The 27468-nt window shown below is 43.1% G+C and overlaps 1 protein-coding gene across 2 annotated transcripts in view; it reads right to left on the reverse strand.

Moving 5' to 3' along the window:
- Nucleotides 1–27468, reverse strand: part of SLC25A48 (solute carrier family 25 member 48) — a 388984-nt gene that overhangs the window by 321255 nt on the left and 40261 nt on the right. For both annotated transcript variants that reach the window (XR_013598678.1, XM_078653233.1), the window contains exon 3: nucleotides 2895–2966. Coding sequence is in view for 1 of the 2 variants with exons in the window: in XM_078653233.1 (XP_078509359.1) it covers nucleotides 2895–2966 (72 nt within the window). In the remaining variant the exon portion in view is untranslated. The remainder of the gene's footprint in view (nucleotides 1–2894; nucleotides 2967–27468) is intronic.

Consider the following 27468-nt stretch of genomic DNA (forward strand, 5'->3'; position numbering starts at 1 on the left):
AGCCTTCAGTGGCGGCCCGCGGAGCTTGAGCATCGCACCTGTGTGTGTGGTTTTTTTTTCACTACAGAAAACACCTCGGGGAGCAGCAGTGCGAGTCAGAGACACTGCTCTGTGGGGGCCTGGGCGATTACAGCCACAGTCAAGAGTGGAGCTGCAGGGGCGCTAAGAGGTGAACAAAGCCTCATTAACAAACAAATGGTCGTTTAAAGACCTGTGAAGTACTGGGGTGCCCGGGAGGCTGTGTCAGCCAGACTGACGCACAGGGGAGAGGGGGTGGGAGGGGGGAGGACAGCATGGAGTGAGAGCCCGGGTGAGGGAGGTGGAGGGCAGAGCAGGGAGTGAGAGCCTGGGTGAGGGAGGTGGAGGGCAACAGGGACTGAGAGCCCGGGTGAGGGAGGTGGAGGGCAGCAGGGAGTGAGAGACCTGTGAGGTGGGAGGGCAGAGCAGGGAGTGAGAGGCTGGGTGAGGGAGGTGGAGGGCAGAGCAGGGAGTGAGAGCCCGGGTGAGGGAGGTGGAGGGCAGCAGGGAGTGAGAGCCGGGTGAGGGAGGTGGGGGGCAGAGCAGGGAGTTAGAGACTGGGTAAGGGAGGTGGAGGGCAATAGGGAGTGAGAGCCCGGGTGAGGGAGGTAGAGGGCAGCAGGGAGTGAGAGCCCGGGTGAGGGAGGTGGAGGGCAGCAGGGAGTGAGAGCCGGGTGAGGGAGGTTTGGGGGCAGAGCAGGGAGTGAGAGACTGGGTAAGGGAGGTGGAGGGCAACAGGGACTGAGAGCCCGGGTGAGGGAGGTGGAGGGCAGCAGGGAGTGAGAGACCTGTGAGGTGGGAGGGCAGAGCAGGGAGTGAGAGGCTGGGTGAGGGAGGTGGAGGGCAGCAGGGAGTGAGAGCCCGGGTGAGGGAGGTGGAGGGCAGAGCAGGGAGTGAGAGCCCGGGTGAGGGAGGTGGAGGGCAGCAGGGAGTGAGAGCCGGGTGAGGGAGGTGGGGGGCAGAGCAGGGAGTAAGAGACTGGGTAAGGGAGGTGGAGGGCAATAGGGAGTGAGAGCCCGGGTGAGGGAGGTAGAGGGCAGCAGGGAGTGAGAGCCCGGGTGAGGGAGGTGGAGGGCAGAGCAGGGAGTGAGAGCCTGGGCGAGGGAGGTGGAGGGCAGAGCAGGGAGTGAGAGCCTGGGTGAAGGAGGTGGAGGGCAACAGGGAGTGAGAGCCCGGGTGAGGGAGGTGGAGGGCAGAGCAGGGAGTGATATCCCGGGTGAGGGAGGTGGAGGGCAGCAGGGAGTGAGAGCCTGGGTGAGGGAGGTGGGAGGGCAGCAGGGAGTGAGAGCCAGGTGAGGTGGGACGGCAGAGCCAGAGCCCGGGTGAGGGAGGTGGAGGGCAGCAGGGGGTCAGAGCCTGGGTGAGGAAGGTGGAGGGCAGAGCAGGGAGTGAGAGCCCTGGTGAGGGAGGTGGAGGGCAGCAGGGAGTGAGAGCCCTGTGAGGTGGGAGGGCAGAGCAGGGAGTGAGAGCCCGGGTGAGGGAGGTGGAGGGCAGCAGGGAGTGAGAGCCGGATGAGGTGAGACAAATAGAGATAGAGACAAATAAAGACATATAGAGACAGATAGAGGCAGAGACAGATAGAGACAGGGACAGACGGAGCTAGATAGGGTCAGAGACAGGGACAGACAGATACAGATAGAGGCAGAGACAGATAGAGGTAGAGACAGACAAAGGGAGGGAGACAGACAGACAGAGGGAGGGAGACAGACAGACAGAGGGAGGGAGACAGACAGAGGGAGATAGATAGAGATAGACAGAGGGAGGGAGACAGACAGAGGGAGACAGAGGGAGGGATGGAGACAGACAGAGGGAGGCAGACAGAGGGAGGGAGACAGAGGGATAGAGGGAGACAGACAGAGGGAGATAGACAGAGGGAGGGAGACAGAGGGAGAGAGGGAGGGAGGCAGAGAGAGACAGACGGGGAGACAGACAGAGGGAGAAAGGGAGGGAGACAGAGACAGACAGACAGACAGACAGAGGGGGGAGACACACAGACAGGAAGGGAGACAGAAAGACAGAGGGAGACAGACAGAGGGAGGGAGACAGACAGACAGAGGGAGGGAGGGAGACAGACAGAGGGAGGTAGACAGAAAGACAGAGGGAGGGAGACAGAGGGAGGGAGACAGACAGAGGGAGGTAGACAGAAAGACAGAGTGAGACAGACAGAGGGAGGGAGACAGACAGAGGGAGGGAGACAGACAGAGGAGGAAGGGAGACAGAGGGATGGAGGGAAACAGAGGGAGGGAGGGAGACAGAGGAAGGGATGGAGACAGACAGAGGGCAGACGGAGTGAGGGAGACAGAGGGAGATGGAAAGTGGGACACAGATAGAGGGAGACAGATGGAGGGAGACGGAGAGAGGGAAGGAAAGAGAGGGAGAAAGACAGAGAGAGAAAGAGAGGTAAGACAGAGAGAGACAGAGAGGGAAGGAGGGAGCGAGAGAGAGATGGAAGGAGGGAGACAGAGGGAGGGAGAGATAGAAGGAGGGAGAGAAAGAGAAAGAGAGATGTGTGCGTATGCTGGTCTGTTGGCTCAGTGGATGAACGCGTCAGCTGCAGGGGCCTGTGTTCAACTTCATGGTCACTTTTTTTTCTTTCTAGCCCCTTCCCCCTCCCCCACTGACCCCGCCTCCACCGGTGCGGCCCTCGGCCACAAACCACACTGTAAATTTGGCCCCCGAGAGAAAGTTTGTGAGTACCCATGCTCTAGAATTATTTTGCAATGACATTCACGTATGTGCTCTTCAAAACACCCTTAATATATACAATTACAGTGAAGTGTGTCATCTGAATTTAGCAGTCACATCCAGTTTTAAAGACAAACTAATTAATTAACATTTTCTTTTGAACTACATTTAAAAAAATGTATTATACTTACATTTTCATTCCGATAAATTGTAAGAATACAGTTTAATGTGCTCCCATATCCTTGCCCAGCTTGCAGTCGTGTCTGTAAAATATGTTTGTAAAATTCATTACAATTATAGTCTTTATAAATTGTTGTCATCATCTGTTGCATTGCAAAACCGCAAGACATGCATTGACATTCACACATGCGTCCATAAATAAAGAAACAAAGAATATGAGTCTACTGTGATACACCAGAAAGATAAATTAAAACAAGAATAATGAACATCCATGTTAAAATCGCGGTAAGTTATTTTGATAAGTGACCACCTGATCATTTAGCAATCAATAACACAATTCGATATTTTGTGAGTATTATATACCGGGAATTCTCTAGTAAACACCTGTATGGTTCCTAGGATTACCAATTAAGTTTTGCCCTCCCAAATGGGACTCCAGAGATTATAGCAAATCTACAAAGGTTCAAATGTGCCTACTTTATTTGACGAAATATACAATTAGAGCCTAAAACTGGACTTAACATGTGCACGTGGAGGTGATTCGCAAGGATGTCTATCAAAGGCAGAAGTGCAGGTCTGGAAACAGGAATTTACTAATTGGCCAGTGTCATTAGAAACAAACATTGACAAAAAAGGTGACTTTTGTATAGTGCTTGTATTAATTGTGTATAAACATAGACAGAAAATAATCATACAATCACTAATATAGATCAAGCACTCATGCATATGTGCATTCAGTAATGAAGATTAATATGCCAGGCAGTAAACAAGCAGCAATATTGTCATAAAAAAACTAAAGAAAGTCAATGAACTTAGGCAGTAACAAGATGTAATGGCCTCAGGAATTAATAAGCTGCAATGGCACCAGAAAATAATGAGCTTCAAAGGGCCTCCCAAGATTCAAGCCTCAATTGTCATAGGAACTAATGAAGCTCAATGCCACTGGGCAGTAATGATAACGGCCCTGGGCAGAAACGATCATTGATGGCCCTAGGTGGTAATGAACTTCACGGATTCTATCTGGTAGGGGGGCGTGGCTAGCGCCCAAAGATAATGGCGGCAGATCCATAGCTCTCCCGGGACGGTGGGAGCGGAGACGGACCATGCGCAGCGACTTATTCCTGCATCGGCTTCAAAGTGGAGGAGAATTCATGTGAGGTCCTGGTGAGCTGGAAAGAAGCTATTTTGAGGCATTTTAACGACTCGTGGACCACCACGCTTTGTGAGTACGTTACGACGCGGCTTCGTTAAGCTTGCGGCCGCCATCTTGTGCAACCCGCTGACGGAGTGTTCTCCAACACGGTGCCTTCATCGTTGGTTTACTGCATATTGGAACGCTGCCTCTTTCGACCCCCTGAGCTAATACAGGTACTTCTCTTCAGCTTTTCTGGTCTGAAGGGCATTTCTATTTCTTTTGAGCTGAATGCATCTCTGCTTCATCGATCTTGCGGCCATTTTGTCTCCTGTTTTTACCGCTGGCAAGGTTATTTTTCACTACTGTACCACCAATTTCATCACAACACGAGCGCTAAATGACTTTACATAACAGCTTTCTCTCCTTTTTCAACAAGCTACTTCAACCAATACCTTTCATTCCTTTCTGCAATGTGCTGCAGTCTCTATACCCAATGTTTTTTTACGAGACTCTACAGATTATCTGACTGAATTTCTTTAACACGCTTTTCTCAATTGATGCAGCTTCTATTTTATTATGAGTATTGTGTCTCTACAGTTATAAATGTGGCTTGCTACTTTTTATGGTAGTGCATATTTTGTTTCTCATATGACCCTTTCTAATGCATTATATATTTTTGGCATGTTGTTAAGGGCGTTTTCAATGCAACAGAATTTAGGCTACATACCTCCTTCTTAGCCCCTTTTTTGTCATTGATTTAATGCCTGTATTTTTCAATAGAATTCTAATTACTGCACTGTAGCAATTCTTGCTCATATATACATGCTGCAAAGTTATTCTCTGTGGTACTGTGAAATGCCATTTTGCTTTTTCTGTTACCTTATCTCATGGTTCCTTTCTCCTTTTCTGGAGTAGTGTGGCTCACTGGTTAGAGGCGGCAGGCCTGAGAGCAGAAGTCAGCCTGGGACCAGGGTTCAATTCCCGACGCGGCAGGGTCGTGGACCTTGGTCAGCGGACTCGATAATTCTCGCTTCGGTGCTTACTCTAATCAGGGGTTCCACTCGGCAACTCTGGGCATTAGCTTACCTAATCTCCACAACGGCCCCACCAATTCTGGGGATGCCTGGCTCCACCTTGGGGACTCCCAGCAAGGGACCATCCCACAGGGAAAGCCAGGACGGGTTCCCCAGAGTTATACAGCGCCGGGACGCCCCGTTGCTGGGGCAGCTGTGCGCTTTACAAGTATACTACATTTACATTTACATTTACCTATGGGAAGACAACTTAAAAGTTTATCTCAGCCTAAAACTTCGCCTCGCAGATTTATACTCCATACTAGCACATGCTACCAGTGTTTATCCATGGATAACCCAGCTAATACTTCGCCTGAAGGTGCATCGTTTTGTGTTACTACCCTTACTTCTACTGTCACCAAAGCATCGACTAAGAGACTGAAAAAGGATCCTCCCTCGCCTCCTTAGCAAACTACTTCAGTCACAATGGACTTACTGCTAGAGGAAATTAGAGCTTTGCGCCCCCTTTATTGAGGAGACTAACTCTCAGCTTCAGGCACTCTCTGACAAATGGTCAAAGGTGGAAGAATGTGTTAGTACGTTAGAACATAATGTGGATTCCTTACATTCTTCTAACTCTAGGGTAGATTCCTTATGCTCCCAGGTATCAATGTTACATAAACAAATGGAAAATTTGGAAAATAGAAATAGGAGAAATAATCTCTGCATTCATGGTCTACCTGAAGGAACAGAAGGTTCAGATCTTATCAGTTTTTTCAAATCCTTTATCCCAAAACTACCGAAGATGCCGTAAAGCACTTTTCTGAACATACAAAGAGCCCACAGATTAGGTCTAACAACATACCTGACATCGCCCTCCTCAGCAAAAAAACTAAGGGGAGTGATCTTATATATTCTTGAATATACAGATTTGTTGAAGATTCTTTCCACGGCCAGAGCAAAGAATTGTATCACTTGGTCAGGAAACTCCTCCTTTTTTCCCCAAGACTATGCTAAACCAACTGCAGATAGTCAAAAGGAGTTCTTGGCGCTAAGACCACAAATACGTGCGATAGGTGCACGTTATGGCCTTTTTCACCCTTGCCTATTTAAAGTGACCATTAGCAACAAAACTACCACCTACGAGAACCCAATAAAATTAAAGAGTTTCCTATACTCTTATCAGGCTGACTCAATGGACACTACTTCTCCATCAACAAGCTTAAAATAGGCATTTTGGATTCTGATATGTTCCTATTCTTTACATAAGCTTTAACTTTGTTTCTGTTCCAATTACAGTTTATTCATATGTACACATAGTAAATACTTATTCCTATTGCTTTACGCATACATTTAACATGTTTTTTCTTCCCACAGGTTGCTCCAACGTGCTATTACTTTCCCTATGTTCTCCAATCCGTTGGTTCCGTTCTCCTCTCTGCCTTCCCGTATGGGTTTTGGACACGTCATTGTTCCGTGTGGCCCTACACCCCTCCACCCCTCCACCCCTCGTATGTCCTGGACTATATGTAAGTCTTTTGTCTTCATTATTTTCTTTCACTCCTGTACTATTTATTTCTCTCTTTACCTTCCTCTTTCTCTGACTGCCCTACCTCGGGTTTTATTTGTTTCAAAAGTCTTACCTATCTTACATTACTCTTTCGCTTTTCAAATGTTGTTCAATTAATGTACCTCCTCCTCTCCTTTCTTCTTTTCTCCTTTTCAATTGTTTCATTTTACATACAGTTGGTTTGTTGTTAGGTATAGTTTAATTTGTTAAAGAATTTGCTTTAATCGGTATTTACCGTATAGTTACAGTCCTATTCTATGCCTTTAAAAATTGTATCGTGGAATGTCAGCGGTTTACATTCACCTATTAAGCGACAGAGAGTTTTGTCTCATTTAGATAGACTAGGAGTGGATATTGCATGCATACAGGAATCTCATTTGTCAGCTGAAGAATCTGCAAAACTGAAAAGAGGATGGGTGGGTGAGGTCTTTTTCTCCCCAGGTGACGGTAAACGTAATGGTGTTCTTATTCTCTTTCGCAAATCCCTTGTGATTAAGGTGCTGTCACAATGTGCAGATCAAGTGGGTAGATGGATATTTGTTAAATTCTTGGTAGATAATGTTCCACTTTCTTTGTTAAATATCTATGCGCCCACAATATGAGATCCTTCCTTCTGGACTTCCCCAACCCAACAAATCACACAGTGTTATGATGATAAATGTATCCTTGCAGGAGACTGTAACAATATTCTAGATCCCTTCACAGATCAAAATTCATCAACTCCTTTTATCCCTCATAGATCTCATAAATTATTCATACAAACAATTAAACAACATAAGCTTACAGATGCCTGGAGACTTTGCAACCCCACGTTGAGAGAGTATTATTTTTACTCACCGGTACATCATACTCAGTCACAACTTGACTATTTTTTTCTATCTCATAATCTTTCTCAGTCACTAATGGTGGCAGATATTGGATCCATCTTAATATCAGATCATGCTCCTGTCACTATCAGGAAATGGCATTTTAATAACGCATTGCTGTTGGATCCAGTTTTCACATCATCCTTTGTTTCTTTTTTCAATGAATACTTTCTTTTTAATCAATTAGACACCACACCCTTTCACGTAGTTTGGGACGCCTTTAAGGCTTCAGCTAAAGATTTTATTATTAGATTTGTCTCATAAAAATGTAAAAAAGAACAAAAAGCTTCCAGCACCCTGTTAGCCAAGATAAAGAGGCTGGAACACTCCTATTACTCCTCCAAGTCAAAAGATTGCTTATCTGAACCAAAGCTAAATTTAATCAACGCACAACTAACAATGCTTCAAATTATCTGTTGAGATCCAGCGCAAAGTTCTATGGTGGCCAAAATAAAGCCGGGAAATTATTAGCTAACTATTTAAAAGTCAAACAAAACAAACTTAATAAAGAATCTATTTTTGGTGAAGACCATAAACTGAAATTCAAAGACGAAGACATCCTAAATAAATTTCACCAATTCTACAAGTCACTCTATACATCTGAAACCCCCTCCTCTGATCACTGCATTTCTCACTTTCTTTCCAAAATCCAATGTACCCTCAACGAGCGCCCTGACCTTTCACTCTTAGAATCTGATTTAACAACGAAAAAACTCCTAGATGCCTTAAAAACACTCAAAAAGGATAAGGCCCCTGGCCCTGACGGTTTTACTATGGAATTTTTTACTCACTTTGCGCATTTACTTATTCCTAAATTACATAACCTCCTACATACTTTCTTACAATCCGGCGACTCATCTGGTTCTTTCTCAGACACCCTTATATGCCTTACACCTAAGGATGGCAAAGATCCCCAATACTGTAAAAATTATCGACCTATTTCCTTGGTTAACGTTGATTATAAAATATTTCCAAAAGCTCTAGCATCACGTTTGGAATCTGAAATGCCTGATCTGCTGGGAACAGAACAATCTGGTGTTGTGAAAGGGCGACTCATTACAGACAATACTCACTTATTTTTTTATATTATTTCTAAAGCTTCACATGCCTCTCATCCCCTGGCAGCCATAGCTCTGGATGGTGAAAAAGCATTTGATAGGGTCAAATGGCCTCATCTTTTCTGCACGCTTTAATGGTTTGGCTTTGTCTCAAAAATTATTGCTCTAATTTCTATTTTATATTCTAAACCAAGAGCAGCTGTATCAGCAAATGGAGATATTTCTTCCTATTTTCACCTTGGTAGAGGGGTCAGACAGGGTTGTCCACTTTCCTCGCTTCTTTTTAATCTCGCCCTAGAACCTTTTCCATTACGGATTAGTCAAAATCACAACATTTGTGGTTTTACTTTTAAGGAGACTAATATTAAAATATTCCCGCTTTCTTAGGAGAAGTCGATTCCTATGCATCTGTTTCTGGTTACAAACTAAATAAGGATAAATGTGATATAGTACCCCTCACCAAATATACTTTTCATGCTGACTTTGCTGCTTCGGGTTTCACATGGAGTCCCCAGTTCATCAAGTATTTAGCCTTGCATTTTACTCCATCTATTTTAGGGAATATATCACGTTGTTTGAAAAATGTATACAAAGACTATCCTCTTTAACAACGAAATGGCATCCCCTATATTAATCCTGGTGGGGTCGCCTTGATACCATAAAAATTATGCTTTCGCCTATAGTCTTATGTACAATTTCTAATAAAGCCACTGTCCATTCCCTTAAAATACTTTAAAAAACTCAATTCCATTTTATCTTCTTTTTTATGGAGTTACAAGATATCGCGTATGTCTATCTCAAAATTGATTCGTCCAAAATCAGAAGGTGGGACAAATTTTCCTGATATCCCTGCCTGTCATAAATCCTTCCTATTACACCAGGCCTCACAATGGCTTTCTGAACCTTCCTTAAAGTGCCCTCTTTGGACCACACTTGAACAGTCCTTTATTTCACCATTCTCTTTCCAAGAATATCTATCTTTCACACGCAAACCACAGTCTGTATCCACCCCTATAATTAAACATACTTCCAAGATTATCCCGTCTGTCTCCTTCACCTCCTTTCTCAACTTTCCTATATGGCATAACAATTATATTTTAATAAACAATAAACCTCTATTCTGGAAATCTTGGAGACAACGGGCCTGATTTGGGTGCATCAGTTATATGATCAAGACCAAATTATGTCCTTTGCACAGGCTAGCACCATTTTTGATCTACCTCCAACATTTAGTTCCAAATATTCTCTTCTATCGAAAGCTATTCACATTGCGCACATACAACATACTGATTCTCCACATAATAATTCCTCTGAAATTGATCATACAGATAAATTACGGGCCCTTATTATTCATGATTCTAAGGCTTCCCCTACATATATAAGTCCTTACATAATTCACCTAGTCCAAGAGAGAAAACTAAGATAGAAACATTATGGGAAAAAGATTTGGAAAATTCTTGGTCTGTAGATTTTTGGGACAGAATCTGGCTTAAGCTTAGGAAATCCTCTACAGCTGCCAGTACCACGCAGACACTCTTTTTCATATACAACAGGCTCCTACTCTCTCCGCTCATTCTTCATGCAAGACACTCTGGGCCATATTATCAAGGAAGCTGCGGTAGTTTATCGCCGCTTTACCGGCAGGAAACTGCAGATAAAGCGGCGATAATGGGCTTGATAATAAGCGATTCGAATTTCAATCGAAACCCAGGTTAGATGTGTGAACATCTAACCTGGGCTTCCATTGAAATTCGAATCGCATATTATCAAGCCCATTATCGCCGCTTTATCAGCAGTTTCCTGCCGGTAAAGCGGCGATAAGCTACCACAGCTTCCTTGATAATATGGCCCTCTGATCTCCCAGATACGTGCTGGACTTGCCTGTCACCACACGCCGACCTATATCATTTGCTCTTCACATGTAAACTTGTCCAGACTTTTTGGAAAAAGGTGTGGTCTCAGGTTAATTCCATCTTTAATTCCAGCCACCCTTTCTCTACTTCATACATCTTTTTAGGTAGTTTGTATCCCATTTGGGACAATTGAGATTCCAATGTTAAGATAATAGATCTACTATTGGCAGTGGCCTTTCAACAAATAACCAAGAATTGGAAGGATTTCGCCAAATTATCATACCAAGCGTGGTGGTACGCTGTCTGGACACATTTTTTTATCCAATGCATATGGCAACAAACCGTTTAGACTTTTGGGCACCTGTTACATTGTTTATTGGCACATGTGCCAGACGTTCTCTGTCTCCTATTCCTTCACAACAAAAAGTGACTAAACCTCCTTGACTTCCTTCATGTTGATACTATATAGTTTTACTTCTATTCTATTCTGCAATATGTATTTTTATATATCATATACGTTCCTTTTTTATGCTAATTTTCCATATACTATTGTTAATTTTTCCACATATGATATGTTTTGACTGTTTTTCATTCATACCTTTTATGTTTTATTACGATTAATGTATTGTATGTACTTCTCTTATATTCAATGCTTTTATATTTTCTGCATTAAAGTATTCCTCCATCCCAATAAACTCATTCTTTTTTAACTTAAAAAAAAGGATTCTATCTAGTAATGCACATCATTGGCTCCATTATTTCTAAAGAAACAAGGGTACCCTGAAAGTCAGAGGGACCTAGTGTATACGTATCTATAACAAAAACACTTGTCCCTTCCAGAGGTGATAACGAGTAAAACACTGAAATACAATGAAAACTACGTTTATCTTCTCCAGATGAAGATTTAGATCATTTATTAAATCACACAATAGTTCAAAACCATAAAACATAGGATAAATGGGCAGAAACATGGAAATCACAAGATTTCCAGACCTCAGGCATTGTACAAAGAGTGACTCAGAGGTAAATGCACATTCAGTAAGTCACAATTGAAAAAGTATCTTTGTTCATAAAGAATACAAGTAAAACAATTAAAGTCAAGACTCAGAAGTCAATCCCAACTACAGTCGGGGGATCATCATCAAGACACAAGAATTTATGCCAGAGAAATTGCTTGGTGAGAAAAGAATAAAGGGAAAAGGAGGGAGAAGAGTGAAAAAAGAAAGAAAGATAAAAGAGTTATATAAGTCACACCATAATAGAACTAACCAAATCACCTATGTGTAGTTGATCACAGACAACCACTATTGTTCCGATATGGTCACAATTATACTGTATGCATGCATGCCCTTGTAGTACAAATGGCTCAAAGTTATCTAAAGGGGTGAATAATTGGCACCCATGTCAATGACAATGAACTCAAGAATGGACATAATAACAATAATAAACTAGTGCGGTATAAATGAACTCACAAGATTGATTAATAAAGTGAACGTGGAAAAAGTGAACGTGGACGAGTTATGAAAAAATCCTTGATTCTAGAACCCACCCACATTCAGTCCCTACATCATTTATCTTACACCTGCTAAGTATTTGCCTGACTCCTAACTTTTTCTCGTTTGATGGCCATTTCTACCAGCAGGTACTTCCATGGGAGCAGTATTTTCTCCAAACTTCGCCATACTATATATGGATGAGCTTGAAGTTAATAAGATTCAGTCACATGTCAACCCTTTCTTAAAATTGTCCTCTGTGCTTTTGCTGATTTGTTTCATATTTTTCAAAACAATAAAAATTGATTATCAAAAAAAATACTATTTCCATGAAGCCAATAATTTGGCCCAAAAACTCACTACCCGGGGATATCCTCGGAAACTTGTTAAAAGATCTGTAAAAAGAGCATGGGATTGCCCACGAGAAGTACTTCTTACACTCATGCCGAAACAGAAAATTATCGCCTAGTATATGTAACGACTTTCTCTCCTGTATCCAATCAGGTCAAGAAATGCATCTTGAAACACTGGCCAGTACTCAATGCTGGTGACTCAAATACTCCCTGTTTGCATTCCGGAAAATAAGAACACTAAAGACCATCTCGTCAAAGCTTGCCTTGCTCCTAAAAAGATGACTCAAACTCTTACTGACATCTGGGGAATGGCCCCTTTGGTTGGACATTTTAAATGTGGAGTGTGCAGTGTATGCCAACTGACCACTGAAAGTAAGGAATTTGTATTCAGAAATATTAAATTTGCATTGAGTTAGTTCTCAAACGGTAACACTACCATTGTTGCATATGCCATTTTATGTCCTTGCAACCAAATTTACATTGGACTAACAACCCAAAAGATCAAAATCCGAATTTGCCAACACTGAAACTGTCTTCGATGCAAGATACCTAACCCCCGTTGGTTGAGCATTTCATTGATAAAAGACACAAGGAGAATGACGTCCAATGGCAAGTCATCAGCGTTAGTAAACCACCACCTAGAGGCACAGACATCTGCCCCATTCTCAACAAAGAGGAACTCAAGTGGATTCTATGCATTAATAGCTTACACACTGGGTTGAACAAAATGGATGACTGAACTTCCCTGATTTAACTGTGGACTTGTCTACTGGCTAATGCTATCACTTTTGGCCTCAGACATCTGCATCATACGGACCCACACTTTTCTTGGTCCGACGTGCATACCCCAACATGGCCACTATTGGCTGTTCATAAGAATGGTTACACCAACTATACGGTCTTACCTTGAGCTCAGAATTTTCTTAATGCACTTTTTGTAAAATGACTTATAACGTTCTTACTGAGTATTAATTAAAACTAGAAATGTTTTTTTCATTTTGTTATGTTATGTTAATTTTGTCTTTTATAGCACACGGCTACTCAGAAAGAGTGTCCCGGCGCTTTATTGACAACCTAAGAAAGACAAACACAACACACAGATAAAAAGCGGGGTAAACTAAAAAGAGAAGGGAATCTAAAGGGCAAAAAGCCATGTTTTAAGGCCCCTCCTAAAGGCCAACAAGTTTGAGGTACTGCGCAAAGCCAAAGGCAAGGTCTTCCAAAGCTGTGGAGCCCGCAACCTAAAAGAACGGCCTCCAATGCGGGCCTTCTTCACGCGAGGGACCGTGGCAAGGGACATCGATTCTGATCTTAGCGATCGCGCCGGATGGTAAAAGGCGAGCCTCCTTTGCAGATATTTAGCCCCTGAAGCGTGAAGACCCTTGTGTGCCAGGGTCAGGGCCTTAAAAACTATCCGCTTCCGGATAGGGAGCCAATGGAGAGTCTGCAGAAGGCCGGAGACTCTGGCTCGCCTGTGAAGGCCGAATATGGCTCGCGCAGCCGTGTTCTGGACCACCTGCAGCCGTAGCAGGAGATACTCCGGCAGGCCGAGGTATAGGACGTTGGAATAGTCCAATCTTGAACCAATTAAGGCCTGTACCGTAGTCCTCCTATGATCCTCAGAGAGCAATGGAAGAAACTTCCGGAGCATCCTGAGGAGGGCAAAACAGGTGCCAGTAAGAGCAAGGATCTGAGATTTCATTTTCTTATATGACTCTGTTATCTAGAATCAGAAAACTCTCTTCCACTGTCCACTAATGATTAAATGATTTATAATTGTTGTTTCAGGGTAATTACCGGGGCTAGAATCGTGTTTCCATTTCCCTTCCATGTGCATGACTCATGCTATCCGTCTGGCAGAGGTGAAATGGCATAATCAGGACATTGCATTGCACTTGTCCCAACTCCAATAATTTCAGAGATTTTGACTTTGATCTGACTGTGCATAGTATTGGACATTTATACAATTCACACTCAACCGGGACCTAGATTGCAGAGACCACTAACAGAGATGGGTGGGTAATTATACTGTCACACGAGGACGATCTCTAACGCAGTTTATTTCTCCCAGCTTGTCATTGCGTTCCTCACATTAGCAATTAACTGCCAGATTGTGACTTTTTCTTTTTTGACTCCTCAGAGATTGATGAGTTTAGTGTCTGTTTTCTCACTCTGGTAAATGACTGTGCATTGTATTGGATATTTATACAATCCGCACTCACCCGGAACCCAGGCCACAGGGACCACTAACAGAGGTAGGCGGATAATTATACTGTCACACAAGGACCCTCTCTATCACAGGTAAGTCCTCTCAGCTTGTTGTTGTTTTCATCATACTAGCAAGTAACTGTCGGATTGTGACTGTTGGTTTTCGAATCCTCAGAGATCGTTGAGTTTTGCGCCCGATTACTGACTCTGGTAAATATCAGCATGGCATTTATACTCACCCTGTGGCCACCTCACTTGTGTTTTTCCAAACAATATTTCAGCTGAGGTCAACTAGCAGGTCAGTAGCTTACTAGTCCACGTTCACTTTATTAATCAATCTTGTGAGTTCATTTATACTACGCTACCAGCATGAGTTTATTATTATTATTATTATTTCTCTTCTTGATTTGTGATAATCGTGCATCGTCACTGACACGGGTGCCAACCATTCACTCCTTTAGATAACTTTGAGCCGGTGGGTACTACACAGGAACGCATGCACGCACAATAATTGTAACTATATTGGAAAAGTAAAGCATGTCTGTTATCAACTACACATTGGTGCTTTGATTAGTCCTGTTATGGTGGAACTTATATAACTTTTCTTTTCTTCCCTTTTCTCCCTCTTGTTCCCTTTATTCTTTTCTCACCAGGCAATTCCTCAGGCAAAAATGTTTGTGTCCTGAGGATGAAGCCCCAACCATAGTTGGGATCGAAACATCGCCTACTTCTGTGTCTTGGCTTTAAATGTTTTACTTGTATTCTTTATGAGCCAAGACACTTTTTCAATTGTGACTTACTGAATGCGCATTTACTTCTGAGTCACTCTTTGTACGATGCCTGAGGCCTGGAAATCTTGTGCTTTTCATGTTTCTGCCCACTTATCCTATGTTTTATAGTTTTGAACTATTGAGTGATTTAATAAATGATCTAACACTCCATCTGGATAAGATAAATGTAGTTTTCATTGTTTCACTGATTATTGCCTCTGGAAGGGACCAGTGTTTTTGTTATACATCATTGGCTCCAGGCAATAGTGAAAATCAATATTGGAACCAAGCACCCAAGCACCATCAAGCATGAGTTGTCCCAGGCAGCAATAAATATCATTGGCCCCAGACAGTAATGAATTTCATTGACCCCAACGGTAATGAATGTAAGCAATTAGATAGGAATGGACAATGGACATCATTGGCTCCAGATACTAATGGCCATCAATGACTTTTGGAAGTAATGAGCATCAATACTGGCATGAGGGAGTAACTAACATCAATAGTTGATGTAAGCAGCAATGCGCATCAGTGGCCCTTGGCACTAATAAACATTGTTTACCACAGGCAATAATGATCTTTTTTGGCCTCATGCATTGATGAACATTGATGCACACAGGAACAAAATGAGTTTCAATGACACCAAAAAGAAATGAGCATAAACAATCCCAGGAATTGCTAGCCTGCCATTTTTCAGTTATTTGCATTTCAATGTGGGTTTTAAACGTACTGTAAAGGCTCAAGAGTGTTTCTAATAATTCCTGTCTCTCTTTCTCACAAACGTTGGAGGCTTTTAAGCCATTTTGAAAGTCAGTGATCCTTTTCTCAAACCTCTGTGAATCCAGTTTTCTTTTTCCATTGAGATGGTAAGGAAAACTGCTTATTTGTCCTCTTACAATGGCCTTATATGTGTCCCATTTCATGCACACATATGAAAAGCTTAAATTTAAATGAAAAATGTCTTCTGAGCTCTTCTTTAATTTTTGGATTATGTCCCCTCCCCCCCCCCAAAAAAAAATCTTCCTGTCTAGACTCCATCTTGTTTCGCTCTTACAGTACAGTAAACTGAGCTCCAAATATACAGCTGCATAGTCTGATATATGTATGAGCAAATTATTTATACTTCTCACATTGCCTGCTTTCTTCCTATCTAATACAAATATTCTAACTTAAAGTAGTGCCCATGCTTTTTGAAGTGATAAGTATAATCTCCCAACTTTCCCACCCTAGACACCATATGGCACAAAGGCCAAGTTCTTTCATTAGGATGGACAGATATGAAAGTGATTTTGGAGAAATCACATGGCTGCGACTTGTTGATCTCTCTAATGTGTTTTCTAACAGGATATTAAAGTCACCTCCAATGATAATTGGGCAGTTAGAGAAAAAATTCCCCAATGGGTGTGGGTCGTCAATATTAGAAACATAAAAGCTAACAGAATGCAGGGTATTCTGTCGTATTTAAATTTTAACTATGAAACATCTACCCCCTTCTTTTACTCAGGATTCCACTTTGCTCCCGAATTTCGCCTTACTATAATAGCTGCCTCCTTCAAGAATGCCTGATCTGTTCCTATTGCTTGAAGAACCCATTTTGCTTATTCAGGAGGGCCGCCAACTCAGCTTTTAGCAAGTGAGACTCCTGTGATATCATTATTGATGTGCCATTTTCTCACAAGTATTGTACAACCAGGCATCATTTCCTTTTCATTCTCAAGCTATTTTCATTCCATGCTGAAACTGAGAGGACCTGATTTGAACGGCTTTCTCTCACTCTAATTTAATCAGTTTTTATGTGCAGTCTACACTATATGTTGGGAACGTCCTGAGTTGTGCTAAATTCTTAAATATTTGAAAACTAAAAATGTTCTCTTTTTTTCCTTATGCTCCCCACCAGAGTGTCCCCTCCCTGGGGAATACTCCCAGCTCCTACTTTTGGCACAATCCTAATGCCTGTGCTTGACCTTTAAAATCCATTCATCAAAAAGCAAAGACCCTCTCAGTGTTTCATATCGGACCTCGGGTGCTGAATTACCTGATCTACCTATTCTGGATCCCTAAAACTGTGCATCTCATTTTCAGACATAACCTATAGCAAAGCAGGAAATTTCATGTGAAGCTTTTCCCGCAAACATTTTCAACTCTATCAATTTCTCTAATTCTCAGTGCTTATTCTCCATTGAACAGGAGATACAAGGCCTTATATTAAAAGTGAGATCCTGCAATGTCCTAGACTTGCAGGCAATGTCTAAAATGCACTCTTTAACAGCATATGATAAGAAGTTAAGTATACTTTTCCTTGGTTATTATCCGGCCGGGTTAAACTTAAAAGGGTCACAGTGCACTCTTTGGATTTATTGCATGAAGTCTGTAGTAGTGTCAACCCGTAGAACAGCCTCTTTTAGTAATTTCATCAAAATGGTAACCTCCTTGCATTCCTTCCATAACATTCAATATTTTTTTTATGGTTTCTTCTTGCATTGTTCTCTACTCTTTCCATTCGATCTGAAGATTCCCTACTTTTTACTTTAAGAAATGAATCTCTGTTAAATCAGTTTTTGCTGTTGTGCTGAGTTCCTGAACTGCTCTCTCCAGTGCTGTCGTTCAAGTTGTTTTATATTCACATTTATTTTCAAAATAGGCACATGTTGCATGTATCTCTCTCTGATTCACCTCCGAGGTCTGAAAACTCTGCCTCTTTTCCACTGAGAAATGTAAAAGTATTTTGTAGTGATGACGGGAATCAATGAAGTTGGTAAGTACGTTTAATTATAAACAGAAGTATAGATCCCACAGATGACGCGCAACCATGCGTGCATGCACAACGCTGTCTTCATTTAACTGTCACTCTACACATTCTAAACTGTCAACTCTGAGGTCGGCTTGTGCGCCAACAAGCAGCGCGAGACAACTCACTAAGGAATGTCCTCGCGCGAGGCGCGCACGAGGACAGCACACTACATATATCTCTTTCCCTTGAGGAAAGGAAGAGAAGCGGGAGAGAGAAGGAAGGAAAGAGAGGGAAAGAAAGAGAGGGAGAGAGAAAAGGAAGAAAATTACCTGAATCTAACAGGTTGTCTGATATCTCTGCCACTCGTCCTGGGGGACTTAAGAGGGTTACTAACAACATCCAAATCACTGTGTCTTGCACCAGAAGGATGTATAGAGACCGTATCAGAAAATGGGGTCGGTCTCTCACCAACCTTGTCATTGACTTGAACAATCTTGTTTATGTTCCACCAATTACGCTGTTTGACACGAACAGCACTGCCACAGGTTTTATCAATGCAAACAGGTTCGCTGAACTTGGAGTCATCTTTTTTTACAAAACCTTGTTTACTGATTCTCACCATGTCATCGATTGCAAACTTACTGTTGGAGACATTTTTCCTTGAGTCAAAGTATGTCTTTTGTTTGGATTGTACGTCTCTAACTTTGTTTCTAACTATTGCATCAATCTCGTGGGCAGGGGCGCTATGTTTGAACCACTAAGACATCCATGCAGGTCTAAAATCAGAGCTGGCCTTCCTGCCTTCGAGTAATTTGAAGAGAGACACACCTGTTGATGTGTGGGGCTTGGTTCTGTAGAACCACAGCATAGTTCTTACGGCCACGGTATAGCTTTTTTGTGAGAAATAGCCCACTGTATACAGTCCCCAATGACTCTGTTAAGTCTCTCTACTAGCCCATTGGTTTGAGGATGATAGACAGAGCTTTTGAGGAGCTTGATTGAAGATTCTTTGAGGAATACTTTGACATCAGCAGATATAAACTGAACCCCTATGTAGAAATAACTGTCTTGGGAAATCCCTCCTGCATGAAAATCTCTTTCATGAAGTCGAGGATTTCTTTGGAGACGACTTTGGCTACAAATTTGACTTCCACCCATTTTGAATAATAGTCAACTAAGACTATGGCGAACAGAGTCTGATGTGGGGTAAGGTGTGGATAGGACCAAACACATCAATTCCCAGTTTTTCCCAGGGATTGTCAGGAAGGGGAATGTGTGTAAGGGGTGGGTTAGAGACACGTAAGGTCTTGTCACTGCCAGCACAAACGGTACAGTCTTGGACCAAAGTGTCAATGTCTCTGTCCATCTGGGCCCACCAGAAGTATTTACGAACTCTACGTTTGGTGAGTGTAGCACCCAGATGTCCTCTGTGTGCTTTGGTCAAAAGTGTTTTCCTGACGTCAAAAGGAGGTACAATTTTATCCAGCCTGAAGATAAGCCCATCTTCAAAAGAGAATTCATCACAGATTTTTACGTAAGGTTGTACATCAACATTTAAACTCTTCTCTTTGGGCCAACCTTCGGCAATGTATTTCTTTACATATTTCAATGTTTCATCACTGTGCATGGCATCATACCAATCGTTTTCATTTACAGAACAAATGTGTTGTAATTCTACACCAGCAACTACACAGTCCTCATTATCATCATTGCTATTGAGTTTTTCGCTAACCTCTGACATGTTAGGAATGGGAGGCAAGCGCGAAAGAGCTTCAGCGCGTATGTTCTTCCTACCTGGGATGTGCACAATGTCAAAATGGAATTGGAGGAGCTTAGACGAAAGTCTGGTTATGCGTGACGAGGCGTTGCGATAGCTGGTGTTCCCTAAGATGGCTACTAGAGGTTTGTGGTCCGTTTGTAGAGTGAAAATCCTGCCCCATAGGTAACATTTACATTTTTCAATGGCCCACCAACATGCAATAGTTCTTTTTCGATGATGGAGTAGTGTGATTAGGAGTCTCTCAGCCCCCTAGATGCAAAGCCTATTGTGAGTTCTTGGGTGCCCACTTGCTAGGCCGGGACAGCACCAAGGCCATAACACAGTGTTCTTCAATCTGTGGGGCGCGCCCCACTGGGGGGGCGCGACACCTTCCCAGGGGGGGCGCGCACTCCACGCTGACCTTTGTTCCCTGCCTTCTTGGACGACTCTGGTATTTGAAAGGGGGAGGGAGGGGAGTTCGATGGCATCTTTTGTGTTGCTAAGTCTCCCAGGAGGGGGTTAATTTGTAGGTGCCATGCTCGAGCTGCAGTGGGAGGCAAGCGTACCTAGGGGGGTGCGGGGGGGGGGCGGTCCGCCCCGGGCGGCACGATTTTAGAGGGACATATCAATAAATACGAGTGACACTTTCTCACAGACCACACCTCACCCTGTGACGATCTGTGAAAGGGTGGGTTCAGGGAGCATGCGAAAGGCGCCACAGACCAAGCTATTACGTCAGTCTGTGTCGTCAATTTAGGCTTGAGTTATTGTGTTTACGGCCATCCCATGATGTGCTCTTTCATACTTAGTGGCAGCGCTGCACATTTGAGAATTCATCCGATTCTGCACTGCGAGCTGCCTGAACACCATAAATAACGGAGGCAAATAAATGTGGGAGCTGCCTCACATAAAGAAACGGAACATACAGCAGGACAGACAGTGCAAGAATCACAGCACATTGAGGGGAGTTCAGTTTCACTTATGAAGCAGGAACGGCACTGGAAACATTATCATACAGGTACGAATGCGCCTCACTATGTAGAACAGGTTTGTCTGAGGTGAGAAATGTCCAAACCTGCATTCTGGACGTCTTGGTTTAGTGAAGTTTATCAGGCTTGAAACCGTTTTTCATCTTTATATCGCGCCACACAAAAAGCTGTAAATTTGGGAAATATTAATAAAGGTGTGATGAAAAGACTGTGGAACTGGCGAGCCTAGTTATGGTCAGCTTAATTAACATTCTGTGATTCTAGGCTAATCACTTAGTCAACCCCGCCTAAAAAAAAAAACACAAATGTGCTTGTGTAACATAACTGCCGCTCATGTAAAAAGTCATAAAACCCCTTTGGGTCAAGCTCCTACTAAATAAAAGTTAAAAAATGTAAAAAAAGAAATCCTGATGAGTGTGAGGTAACGTTAAGTTTTCAGGTAAAATGACCGGATAAGCAGCTCCTTCAAAAAAAACTCCACAAATAAGATGGAGAAAAAAGTCAAAATCTATTCCTTTCTAACTGCTGTGCTGTCTTCTCTGCAGCACAAATGGGGTCAGTACAAAGCAACCTACTGTTACAACTACAGATGGTTCTTTTATCTAATTTACAGATCAAATGTGCTTAATGTTGTGGCAGTAGACATTGCTAGATGTAATCTGCAGGGAGAATAAAACAGGCACTAACAACGCCACTTAGTGTAGCTTTTTATTAATGAAATTGTTGGTTACTCAATGGGTGATGTTTGGTGTATGAGAGTGTGAATGGGTGAGTAACTGAATGTGGGGGTTGACTGTGTGGGTAGGTAAATTTGACGACTGGTTGTATGAATTGGTTGGATAACCATAGGAAGCTTGATACGGATGGGTGAATATGAGTGAGTAAGTGTATGATGTAAGGTGGGAGAAAGTGAAATAATTGTTGGATGTGGGTAGGTAGGTAGGGGAATGATCTTAAGTGAGTAGTTGAGTGAGTAACCGGGTGGATGACTGTGAGAATGATAAGGTGTATAGACAAAAGCTTGTTAAAACACCATGAGTTGACTGAAATTCAACCTGCTGTCTTCAATAACCTATTTTAATGACTGAAAATATAACAGTGAGTGGGAATGGCAATGTGAATTAGGTGAATGAGTGGAAGGGTAGTTAGATGAGAATGTATGATTGAGTGAGTGAACAAGTGTGAGTGGGTGAACAGTAGAATGGGTGTGTGTAGCCTTTGACCGTGTCATGTATGTGCATGTAACTTGCATGATCGAGGTAACTATTAGCGGCAATACTACGTGTCTCTCGGACATCTTTCCAGGGGCCCCTTGATAGAGACAGTTCTGTTTTTTCCCTGATGGACTGGAATAATTCCTAAACAAATTCTTGTAATTACCGTTTAGTTTAATTTCTTTTTAATGTACTTGATGTGAGGGAGTCTATTACTATTTGTAGAGAAATGTTTGCTTCATGCAACAACCATAAAAAACGTATTGTATTGAATGTTATTCGCTGAATATGCCCGGAATGTGCGCGAGGCGGTCGAGTCCAGAAATTTCTGTCAGGTGGTGGGGGGCCCAACATCTAAAAAAATTCAGCTGGGGGGGCTCAACCTACAAAAGTTTGAAGACCTCTGCCATAACAGCTGGCATCTACAGTTAATGTGTAATGTATTGAAGGGTTGAAAGGTTTCAACACCTTGACCATTGTGAGTTGTGTTTTTAGCCAATCAAAGGCATTTCTACATTATTCTTCCCACACAAAAACTGTTTCATGTTTTAACAAGTTGGAAATGGGGCGTACTTTTGTGGCGTAGTCTGGAATGGAATGAGAATAGAACTCAGTCAGTCCTAGTAATGACTTCACTCCTGTTTTGTGTTTGGGAGGAGAAGTATTCAAACTGGCTTGAACCAGATTAGGTTTGGGTGTTACACCAGCACTCGAGGTACTGTGACCAAGGAATTCTACCGAGCTTTTTGAGAACACTCATTTGTCACGTTTGAGGACAACTCCATGCTCTTGAAATGTGGTTAGTACTTGATGCAATGTTTCATCATGTGTTGACTGGTCAACGGTGTGTATAAGGACATCATCTTGAAAGATGGCAACATTTTTAATCCCTTTAAGAAGATTGACCATGAGGTACTGAAAAACTGAAGCTGCCAAAGGCAGTCCAAATGGCCTCTGACAGAATTGAAATATGCCTGAAGGTGAGTTGAACGCCGTGAGATGGCGTGAGTCTCTGTCGAGTTCAACCTGGTGATATGCAGAAGCAAGGTCGAGTTTACTAAAAAAACGTTGCTCCCGCCACCATGCCCAACATTTCGGAGATGTTAGGTAGAGGGTGAGAGTCAACTCATATTTCTTTATTTAAACAGCACAAGTCAATGCAGATTCTGAGATCGTTGTTCTTTTTGAGCGCTATGACGAAAGGCGATAACCAATCCCAGCATTCAACAGGTTTGATCAGTCCTGTTTTGCACAATGTCATGAGTTTTTTCTCGAAATCTCTCTGATCCTCATCGCCACGATGAATGTAATGATGACAGGAATCAATGAAGACGGTAAGTAGGTCTAATGATAAACAGAAGTATAGATCCCACAGACGACGCACAACCATGCATGCAAGCATGGCGCTGTCTTCGTTCAACTGTCACTGTACACATTCTGAACTGTCAACTCTGAGGTTGGCTCGATGGCCAACGGGCAGCACAAGACAACTCACTAAGGAATGTCCTCGCGCGGGGGTGCAAGAGGACAGTACACTACATATTTCTTCAAGGTCTGTCTCAGTGTTTTCTCTTGAAACTGCATGTGCAACAGTGTCTAGTATTTGAGGAGGCAGTATCTCAATCTGCTTTTCTATATCGCAAATCAAGGATGACTGTTCTATGTTACGGGGAATGTGATTTTTGAGTGATTCATGCTATCAAATCAAAGGAGGAAGGTTAAGAAGATATGGACACTTATGGAATGGGAGTATACTGTTCACTTGGGAGTGATGGAAAGAACTAATAGAAGGGATCTCTATGTTTAAGTATGTTTAGCTAACCTAGAGGTTGAAGACTCATAACTGGACAGAGAAACAAATCTGCCAAATGGAACAGGATTTGAGAAATACCTACCCTAAGAAACAAAATACAGTCGGGTATTGGTAATTGGTCCCAGCAATGGATGAAAAACTGAAGCCTCCTTATGGAATCTGGGAAGGAGACTTGCCTTGGACAGAGAAGGAATATGCATTGCAATTATCTGAAAATTCTTAATGATACTGTTAAATCTGCTGCACTTCGATTGAATAATCTTTTTACAATCTACAGATGCTACTGGATTCAGATGAAGTTGGTACAATTCAAGGGTAATGGAAAGAGTAAATACAGAAAATGTGACCTGCCAGATGCTTCTGAACTGCATATGTTTCTAGAATGTTCATTGTTAAGCTCTTTTTGACACAATGTGAGGTAGATAATGAGTAAGTATAATCTACATCAGAAAAAACTGCTGTTTTCTTTGATGTTGCTGGTGAGGAGGGAAATCGTTAAAACACTGACACAGGCTGATCTACCAGTATATTTGGATTCGTTAATATCTGTTAGACATGTTTGTACCTTAGATATGATGGGCACCACTGGTCAAAAATAAACTTTTGTCTGCCTTTTGAGAGATGGTGGAATTCGTTGGGATAAAGGAGCATGGTATGATTATTACACCTTCTTGTCTTTTATAATGCAAGGATATAGGTGTACATATTGTATACCTTAAATATGCAGAATAATAAAATTCGGGGTTGAGAAAACATCTGCACAAATGCTTATTATTGTATGCAGTAATTACTTAACATAAATTGCCTCTGGCAGCAATCGGCATCTATATTTATCAAAGGAAGAAACGAATATCCATATTTCCCCTATCCAGTAAACTGCCTCAATGGTCCAAGCAGCAATAGTCATCATTGTTGAAAAGCAGTAATGGGCCTTAATGCCACAAGGCAATAACAAATATGAAAGACCCTCTTCGGTAATGAGCCTCACATAGTTCAGATGAACTAATCTCCTACTGACAGAGTGGCAGGTGACCAGTCACTGATCTTCCAATGAAGTGTCAGCAGGGAAAACTTAGGAAGTAATAACAGAACATAAATGTCAATCAAGGAATGTGGACTCTTCAATATGTGGGCTGACACAATAACCAATGGCTAAGGGTGCCTTGTGCCTTTCTCTCTGTCTATCTCTGCGTGTAGCATTAAATTGCCATGAATGGCTCAGAAGCCATTAAGTCAAATCTAACAAGGATTTGGCAAAGCTGCATGCCTTGGCTATGTGAGATTGCTGGAACTGGCACTTTCTGGTTGGCTTAGATGATGTCCTAGCTAGGAAGAACGTACCACTCCCATCAGGGGAGGTGATTACACTCACTCTATAACCTGTCTCACCCTTGGGCTGCTTGGCGCTGGGCAGTCAGGTTTATCATAGAGGCAATGTGTAAAGGATTGGCACAGCACGCACACACAATAAATGCACTGAGCGTCCCACACTTGGTTATGTCAATAAAGTTTATATTCAACACACACATTCATTAACACAACATGAAGATCGTGTATTTCTGGGCATAAATCACACTTGGAAATACTAGCAGTGCCTAGTCCCAACCATGTTAAATGACATCAGTAGTATGCACATTGTCAAACCTAGGCCCACCCGGGCAATATTTAGAATTCAATATTGAAAAGTTGTAGGGTGCACCCCAGGTCATAACGATAGCAAAAATATGTACATACACAGAATTACAGTTCTTTTAAACAGCACAGTGGACCGAGGCATCATGGATAAAACCAATGCCAAATGTAGTAATCTGTTGGCAAATAATCAACATGTAAAGCAACACTGACGGGTGGTGTAATGAATCCCGGCCGGTCTGCAGGCAGCCATTCGCAAACACACACTCACTCAGCATCTATACGCAGTGTAACGGGTATCAGGCAGGTTCATGTGGAACGCACTCAAACACATATGCACACAGCACAGATGCGGAGCAGAAGCAGACAGAGGTTGATAGTCGGTCAGTCAAAAGGGCTCCACAGTGTGCCTTCTGGCATCACCCCACTTCTGTGAAGCACAGAGGGGGGTCATGCAGTCTCTTTTCACACTTCCAATCGTTCTCTGAAGCATTCCTTCAGCCCAGTCAATCACTCTCACTCCCCAGTACCTGAATCGTGCAATGCTACCTGGCAACATGATGTTGTTGGGGGCCGGGTGAGGAGAGAACACTTTGTCTGCAGCACTGAGGGCCCAAAAGGAGCAAATGATGAATGGAGAATGAAGCTGGGAGCCTCTCGGAAGAAAAAGGCAGCCCGTCAGGAACAAATCGATCTAGTGTGCGATGATACGAGTCACACCAGACTGTTCCAGTCTCACACAATGCAGAGCTCGAAGGTTGCAACCTATGAATCGGCACTGCACATAATGAGCACACAGTCGATGTGATGCACGAGAGAGATGCAGTGCAATCGACGAAGCTGTCCACGCTGGATCCCTTAACTGGTGAAAACACTTACCACCAACAAGACGCTTATGTGTGTTGAGGTCCTCATGATGTAGGGTCCCCACTCCTGATATACAGGCAATACTTTGGGGCTCCGTTCAAGGCAATCCAGTCTCCAGGAACAATTTTTAGTTCCACGATTATGCCGCGCAACTAGTTGGGATCCAGCTGACAATGTGGGCACTTAAGGAGTCACGCTCTCCAGATGTCACAGATAGATGGTGTGGGTCCTTCACAGGAGGTCTTCGATGTGCCTGAGTCCTCCACAAGAGAACAGGGAGCAAGCCAATAAGCCCTTGGAGAGAACACTTCAGAGTGTCACACAGCAGCAGGTAGTTAGACCAGGCCAGCCACTATTCAGGAAGGGTACTTGGTCTCTTCCAATGGCAGTAATCCTCATTGTGCTCAACAGATTCCTATGGCAGTGTGCACAAGGTTCTCCAGTCCCACATCCCCACAAGTGTATCTCTACCTTGCTGAAGTATGTCACCAGCAATTATACTGTAGTGTAAGAGTGGGTGGGGAACTTCGCTCCGACAGCAGAGTTTGCAAACTCTGCACTCTGCTGGGAATGCAAAGTTGGCAAAAAACTCTGCCTCCGCCACGTAGCAGAGTATCCCCCCTGCCACCCAACCCTAGTGTAGAGACCGAGCAGCACACGGGAGAGGAGTGAACTTTGGAGCAAATAGAACATTTCCCCACAACGCCAAGAACAAAAGGCAGTGACCAGTGCACCAGGAAACACTTAAACTGTGCACAGCTCATTGAGAAGCACTGATACCAGGAGCAGCACACCGAGGCGCAGGGGAGGACATAGCCTCTAGATAGCGCACTGAAGAACACGCATCCTCTACTCAGCACACTCTGGCGCACAGGGAGCACCAGGTCTCTACCCAGCACACCGGGGTCACAGAAGCAGCAAGCAGCAATCTGGGAGCACAGAGACGCTAGCACACCAAGATCACACAGTTACAAGAGGGAGGACAGAGCATCTCCGGCTCACCAAGAGGTGAAAGCCTTTACTGAATTCTGGGGCGCACACTGCCTCTATGCAACACCGCAAGGTAAACTGGAGAATATACAATGACGCTAGTAGAGGAACAGGGAAGAAAGAGAAAGAGAGATGGTGAAGTGTGAGATAAAGGAGGAAAGATATGTAGAGAGGGGAGGGCAAGGGTGCGCCAGAGGTGTAAAGCAAAGAACTATAGGGCATATGCACATTTGAATAACATGTTGGTTAGGACTAAACTACCACAATAATT

This window comes from Lissotriton helveticus, chromosome 7, assembly GCF_964261635.1.
Source record: "Lissotriton helveticus chromosome 7, aLisHel1.1, whole genome shotgun sequence".
In the NCBI taxonomy this organism is placed as follows: Eukaryota; Metazoa; Chordata; class Amphibia; order Caudata; family Salamandridae; genus Lissotriton; species Lissotriton helveticus.